This window comes from Morchella sextelata (genome assembly GCF_020137385.1).
Source record: "Morchella sextelata strain SCLS chromosome Unknown scls_4, whole genome shotgun sequence".
In the NCBI taxonomy this organism is placed as follows: Eukaryota; Fungi; Ascomycota; class Pezizomycetes; order Pezizales; family Morchellaceae; genus Morchella; species Morchella sextelata.
Window position 1 is genome coordinate 1,071,591 of NW_025408619.1, and position 7,806 is coordinate 1,079,396.

At 44.1% G+C, this 7,806-nt stretch overlaps 2 protein-coding genes across 2 annotated transcripts; both read left to right on the plus strand.

Annotated features, from left to right (window-relative positions):
- Positions 1-1,662: 1,662 nt before the first annotated feature.
- On the plus strand, positions 1,663-3,555 carry H6S33_010203 (uncharacterized protein; the record flags this gene model as incomplete). Its single annotated transcript, XM_044841562.1, has 7 exons — positions 1,663-1,694; positions 1,855-1,886; positions 1,942-2,290; positions 2,352-2,387; positions 2,445-2,921; positions 2,978-3,399; positions 3,464-3,555. The coding sequence occupies 7 exons, from the start codon at positions 1,663-1,665 to the stop codon at positions 3,553-3,555; spliced, it is 1,440 nt and encodes a 479-aa protein (XP_044697346.1).
- A 783-nt stretch (positions 3,556-4,338) lies between these two features.
- H6S33_010204 (uncharacterized protein) lies at positions 4,339-5,147 on the plus strand (the record flags this gene model as incomplete). Its single annotated transcript, XM_044841563.1, has 3 exons — positions 4,339-4,396; positions 4,481-4,598; positions 4,691-5,147. The coding sequence occupies 3 exons, from the start codon at positions 4,339-4,341 to the stop codon at positions 5,145-5,147; spliced, it is 633 nt and encodes a 210-aa protein (XP_044697347.1).
- Between the last annotated feature and the right edge of the window lie 2,659 nt (positions 5,148-7,806).

Below are 7,806 nucleotides of genomic sequence, written 5' to 3' on the forward strand. Positions count from 1 at the left end.
TATTCAGCACCTGTACTCGCGTTACTCAATAGGAGTATGTGGTCCCAATATGTGAACCCGCTGACTATTCTCAGTTTATTGAGGCACCCGTTCGAGCTCAATATTTGCTGACCCGTTCAACTTGATCGGTTGAAGCCTTGCAACCTGATATCCCCGTACGGCCGTTCAACCCGACATTCCCGTTTAAACTGACATCCCCGTCCAATTCAGCTTGATAGGCCCGTACAACTTGAGATCCCGTCCGCATTGAAGTTGCTGCAGTAAACTTTAGATACTACTCGTTTACCACCAAGGATGATTTGTATGGAGTGGCGGAGTGGTGGTGATCTCTCATACAAATTATCCCTATCTCCGTCACTTGCATTTTCTAGTTCTTTTCGTGGTAAACGAGTATATACCTTGGTCCTGTCTATTACAAGTAGGTCGAGCCAGGTCAGGTGATAAGGAATCGGTACATATTTAATCAAGATCATGCTGTCAAACGATAGACACATGATTAACGTCACGAACTACCCCCCTCCCGTACTTGACATATATATTCATGTTTTTTGTCGTTCCATATAGATATGCAAGATATCAAGCAAGCTACGACAAGTAGGCCTTTGAGTACATGTGATATAGCACTATCTGACATTGTTTCGTTTAAAACTTGTTCGAAGGATGAGCGAGTCATTGATTACGCACTCGTCTACTTTGAAAATCACTCGAGACATCATATATTCACGCACAACTTATAATTATCGTATTAACGGAGTTTTAGCTAGTAGAGTTGAAAACCTTTACCTCAAATAGCCTAAGTTTCCGTCCAACTCGCGCAGCTCAAACTCTCTATTAGCACCCGAAGAGAACAGAAGAATGAGACCAGGAGGAATAGGATCATGAAGAAACCGCACATGTGCCAAATAGGGTGCCGGTGGAGATAGGCTTCTCTAACGGAATCCGCCGCAGTTATCATTTCCAATATTGACCTTGTGGCATTCTACAGTCCTTTCCGGGTTAATGGCGAATGACAGGAACAATCTAAATGGGTTTATAGTTATTTCTCTTTTACGATAAGTCTTAAGCGCGATTTATCATAATCATAATCTATCACCTCCAAATAGTACGGCCTTCCTAACGTACGACATAAACCTAGGTACATGTATTACTACATGTACTGCCTGTGTAGTACATGTAGATACTCACATAAATGTAGTATCCTGAAGTTGTCTAAGTGTAAACGAGTCGTATGACAACAGCGCTAAAAACCTACACATAAACTTTGGAGGCGGATAGGCTCGGAAATAATCAGTATGCTAAATTCTAAACCTATTTCACAGTCTGACACAGTACCAGGTTAGAAACGGTACGTGTCCTGATTGTATGTACCACCTAGTTGATTTAGAAAGACCTAAGTCTTGGCAAATGTTGCACCTTCTGTCTCGAGTTCTTGTACGCGTCTTACCCCTCCTCATTCGACCCCGCCACATGATCCCAAGGCCCTTCTCACGGGTCCTCAATCGATTCGTTCATAAACCCTCTTCCCATCTTCGCCTAAGCTCATCTTTAGCTAAACTCCCTCGTTCACTACTGTCACCAAGAAATTTTACTATTGTTGATCATTGTCGATACCCGATACCCAGATACCCGATACCCAGATACTACTCCTCTAAAACAGAAATCATGGCTCCTCAACTTCAGGGATACTTCAACAAGTATGTGATTCGTGCTCCCACTATCTTTTTTATTCTAGTGTTATAGTAAAAGTGCCCTATTCCGTCAAATGTAGAGCTATTGAGTTATCATTGCCAAAGCATGGGGATAGATGTTTGGAGCTTTCCATTTCAACCTGAACAAGACTAATCTATATAACAGGGTGGACGAAATGGCCGAGGGCTTCATCAAGCGTTCGTATCCAATTGCAACCTTGAGATTAAAATAAAACCTAAACTGTGTTCATAGGTCTCTCTGATGCCGTTGCCATACCCTCCGTTTCTGCTGATGATGCCATGCGTCCCCAGGTTGTGAAAATGGCCCAATTCCTTAGAAAGGAGCTCGAAGCTCTTGGAGCTACCGTTGAGGAGCGTCACCCTGGGCCGGAGCCTGATAGGCCTCATCTTCAGATTCCACCCATCCTCCTGGCCAGATATGGAAATGATAAGAACAAGAGGACCATCCTGGTATACGGACACTACGATGTGCAACCCGCGCTGAAAGAAGATGGTTGGGCTACGGATCCATTCGTCTTGAGTGTTGACCAAAAATCTGGAAAGATGTTTGGGAGAGGTAGTACGGATGATAAGGGTCCCGTGTTAGTACAGTCATTGATTACGCTATATGTGGGTAATAATTCGAAGCTGATGGGTGCTTAGTCTGGGATGGCTCAACGCTATTGAAGCTCATCAAAGGTCAGTATAGCCTAGTCAACCTCATTATTTTATACGATCTTACTAATACCAAGACAGAGCCGGTATCGAATTTCCTGTAAATCTCCTCATGTGCTTTGAAGGAATGGAAGAATATGGATCCGAGGGTCTAGACGATATTATCCACGCCGAAGCCAAGAAATTCTTCAAGGACGCTGATGCTGTCTGCATTTCCGACAATTACTGGCTTGGTGCCGAGAAGCCATGTCTGACATACGGCCTTCGCGGAGTATCGTACTACCAAATTTGTATTCATGGCCCGGGTCAAGACCTCCACTCTGGTGTCTACGGTGGATCCGTCACTGAACCAATGACCGACCTTGTCAAGCTATTGGGAACATTGGTGGACAACAAAGGGAAAATTCTTGTTCCTGGTTTGAATGAGCTCGTTAAGCCGGTCGACGAAGAGGAGAAGAAGCTATACGAGGGAATTAGCTTCGAGATGAAGGATCTGTACGATGGTATTGGAAGCTGCAGCAGCATCTACCAAGATAAGGAGAGCACTTTGATGGCTAGGTAGGCTGACATCTAATATATAAACCTTGATTCGGTTCTAATAAGGGTCTGCATAGATGGCGTTTCCCGTCATTGTCTATTCACGGTATCGAGGGAGCCTTCTCTGCCCCTGGTGCCAAGACCGTCATTCCAGCCAAAGTTATTGGTAAATTCTCTGTTCGCACGGTGCCAAACATGGAACCCGATGAGGTGGATAAGGTTGTTCTTAACCACTTAGCATACGAGTGGGAGAAGATCAGAACCAACAACACCATGGAAGCCAAGCTTTTGCATGCTGGTAAATGGTGGGTATCAAGCCCTAAGCACTGGAATTTTGCCGCAGCCTCTAAAGCGGTTGAGAGCGTTTTTGGTTGCAAGCCAGATATGACTAGGGAAGGTGGAAGCATTCCGGTTACCTTGACATTTGAGCAAGCTACTGGGAAGAATGTCTTGCTGTTACCCATGGGTAGTAGCACTGATGCTGCGCATAGTATCAATGGTATGATATCATCTATAGGATTCCTACTTTTGTTTTGAAGAAAAACTTCTAACATTTACTGCAGAAAAACTTGACAGAAGGAACTATATTGAGGGGATTAAGCTTTTGGGAGCCTATCTTCACTATGTTGCGGAGGAACCCCAGGTTGAACAGTAAACAAATAACAAATACCACATAGCAACAAATTTTATCATTGGCGAAATTTGTAGCTTTATTCTCTGGGCAGCGAAATATGAAACATCGAGAGTACTGTGGTTATGATCGGTCTGCGCTTGGACCTTTTAATGTGAACCCTGAAGTGAAATAATTTACTCTGACTCCTAGGTACTAAACGACTTTTTTTCACGTAGCAGCGTCCATCTATTCAGCTATGCTTGTTCCAACTGGAGTCACAGGTATGACTTCTCGCTATAGTTAGTATGCATGTAGGTACATAGAGTACTTTGGACCAGGTACCTACATAAGTAGAGTACCTATATGACCTCGGTAAAGTAGACACAGGTTCTCTATAGACAACCTTAAGCAGTTGAGTAACCCAAGTGCGTATACTCATACGAGATGTCCAAGCCGAAGGGGGAGAATCATGATAGCACGTGAGAATCGGCGAGATTCCAGACTTCCTTTCTTGTATAAGTTCACGGGTATGGAGGCTTCTAGTGAATCGGGAATGTCAGCATGGGTCAGGCTTACCTATCCAAGACAGCCGACGCTTACGGAATACTTTGGACATACCTACATAGTCCACGAGAACCCCACGTTTATACCTCTCTTCTTCATTAATCTCTTCCCCACTGTATCGCCTCACGAATTCCTACTCGAGGATCCCAGATTCGGTTTTTCCTTCTTCCGGTGTTCTTTCTAAATTAACTACATCAACGAACCGAGGAATTGCCCCACCTAAAACTTCACACCTCTACAACCTCCACCAGCATAATAGTAATGGCTTCGGAAACAATTCCTCAGTTCTCATCGATACCGGAGGCGGTCGAAGCTTTCCGTGAGTTCCTGCCTCATTTTGAAGAATTTTCTCTACGGCGAAAAAATCCCATTATGACGCATAGCTAACCCATGAACAAAACAGGACAAGGAGAGTTCATTGTCGTGCTTGACTCCGCAGACCGCGAAAATGAGGGCGACCTGATTATCGCCGCAGAAGACCTCACAGTCGAGAAGATGGCATTCATGGTTAGGTGGACAAGGTAATCCCAGAATTGCCCCCATCGCCCATCGCTTTCCTCGCGGCGCACCGCCACAGAATACCTAATTGATGAATTTACTGACACTTGAACAGTGGGCTGGTATGCGCACCACTTTCTCCAGCGCTCATCGACAAATTTGCACTACCGCAGATGGTCCCCAATAACCAGGAACCCCATGGCACCGCGTTTACCGTTTCCCTCGATTCAAGAGACCCCACTATCTCCACCGGTATCTCCGCTTATGACCGCGCCCTCACTGTTCGAGCCCTGGCAGACCCAGCGGCATCTCCAGCGAGCTTCAGGTCACCAGGACACATCTTCCCCCTGCGCGCAGTGGACGGGGGTGTTCGCCAGAGGAGGGGGCACACCGAGGCTGCAGTCGAATTTTGCAAATTAGCAGGAAAGAATGAGGCGGCGGCGATCTGTGAGATTGTTAGAGAGGAGGATGGATCGATGAAAAGACGGGACGAGTGCTTGGAGTTTGGGGAAAAGTGGGGGCTTAAGGTCTGCACGATTGAGGCGTTGATTGAGCATTTGGAAAATGCGTAGGTTTTTGGATATGCCATGCGTTTATGCTACGGAAACGTTTTCGCTTTCTTGAATTGAGTCTTTTGCTTTTAATTTCTACTTTGCTGTTTTTACTTATTTAGTCAGTTGGTATTCTTAGAAAGGGATGGAGAAAAAGAACTTACAGGGATCTGGATGGGTGAAAATAAGAAATAAAAGCATCATAGCGATTAGACAAATACTATCTTCAATAGGATGCAAGCTGATTGGACTGAGATGGTCGCGAATGTGTAGTAGAAGATCCATAATATTACGTTTTATATCGTTATAGAAACGGCTACTAATTCATAGTTCACAGTCTTATCCCAAATATGAGTGAGATTCCATGTCCCATATAATATATGTTTCATATTCGAATTAGCTATAATATGCCCGAAAAAGCCACACCTAACATAATTGACCAATGTGTACATACCCAGTAATATATTGTCCCACAGCGCATGCAAGAGCACCGACGTTTTATGCGAAGAGGTAATTGAAACCCTAACCCTTCCTATTCACGTATGATTTCTAGCGGAATTCGTTTTATAACGGATACGCACCTTAAGCTAGAAATAGCCGTAGAAGCTCCGCTCTTCCTACAATAACATAGACTTCATGGTGTACATGTATCCCGATAATGCTATATACAGGCACTAAGCCGAGCCTACTGATACAATAGTGCTTAAACCCGGCATGCAGATGAATCTGTCTGAACCTAAAATCCGTACACTTTGAGCGTCAGAAATGACTATCATTGATAGCCGGTATTTATGGATAGATGTTCGTGCACTTTGAATATTGATCCCGGCCCTATACTACTCAAACCCCTTCTAAGACATACTTAGTTATGCTCACGAACTCGAACGTAGTTAATTCTAGGTATTCTAGATATATTCAGGGCGCTTAGATCGATCATTCTTAGAATCGGATATTTGAACGTTCAACACAACTTTAATTAAGTCTTACGTGTTCGATCTGGGTCCTAAACGAGTATGCCGCTAGTCTACTTTATAGTTGGGTTATTAGAGAGCTGTTATATATCAGATTTTGAAGGCTGAAACGAGGTAAATGCTCTGTAGATCTAGCATTGATCATAACATGGTATATGGGTTTCCCCTATGTTGAGACGCCATATATTCCGTTGCCAGCTCCTAAAAGTGTGCTCATAATCATTAGCATCTTCAACGACAAGGCTAACCGGCACTGAGGATCTCTTGATGACTTATGGACACGTTTTAGCTCGCCGTTTTGGGCAAATAATTCATCACGTCCTGCATATCCTACTGGTTAATTTCACGAGATCTGTCTTTCTATCCGAATTACTCCAATTATTAACGCCCTCAAAACTTGCCAATAGGACATTGATATATGTCGATTGCAAGGAGCTTTATGTAGGTACATACTGATACTTTTACTGCAGCTGCGGGAACCGTATACCGTCCCACAGAGATTTACCAGTTGTATTTCGGTGGCCGAAAATGATGTCAAAGTTTTATAAACCCTGTCTATAAATCTTTCAATAAGATCAACGCAAACCGTATGGGATAAGCTTTCTGTGGCCAGGAATCGTCGCCGAGAACCTCCAAAGCCCTAGATCGGGGTCAATCAACCTGAGTTCCACGTCTTCTCCTCCTACCCCCCAACAATAATGCAAGGCTGTGCGATCTATTGGATTATTGAGACTTTGTTGAGTTTCATTTAATGTACTTTAGAAACTTCAAACCAGTATGAAAACCTATTGCATTAAGCAGTGATCACGATAAAGGCTACGATCAGAAACATCGAGAGAAAAGGAAAAAAAGTATTCTTCATCTGTACATGTCGTCTAGCTCAAGACTTCTTTTGTTGGAATGCCAATTCCAGCCACACTTATGAAATTTGACTGAGTGATCCACCATGATCCATCCCGCCTATCAAATCAAAATCCCCACCAATCAAGAAAAAGTAGCCCCAGTGCACAACAAACTTTGTTTTGGGGCTCGAGGACGAATAGGAGCAAATATGCATGCAATCAAGTACCCCGCTCTTGTGCGGGTGGATCTTCTTATCCTACCGATCTTTTCACTTGTCAGACCTTCGAGAACAGTATCATGTCTTGTGACGTCTCTCTCCCATGTATCTGATAGCCCGCAACATCATTCGTCCGCACCATATCATTTATCCGGATCCATGAAAAACGCCCTGCATGACTTACCCGATTTTTCTTTCTTTCCCCGAAACGCACATCTTAGACGGGGTGGTCTGTGCTTTGAATTCTGGGGATGTCTAGAGCTCAATACCGATTTGCCTAGTAACTACATACATGTATCCTCGAGAATAGTGGGGGGCGCTCCGGCGTGTGGCCGTGAAGTGGAGTTTGGAGAGCGTGTATGCGGACTCAGTCACAAACTCCATGTATCAGCATGTAGAGTAGGCATCTACGGGCACTCCATTGTAAAGTAGCCTTAGTTTTCCGAATTGTAGGCACTAGAAGTTTGATATATTGTGTGGATCTCACTCTATCTAGCTGCGGGGTCCACAGTATCACCATATCGCATGCAGTCAGTCACGAACTGACAACTCCAATTGGGATAACCGAAGAGGATCCGAGGAGCACCATACAAGTGAAATTGTGCAAGTGCAGTGAAAGGATCAAGATTACTGTTGCATGTCACTTTTA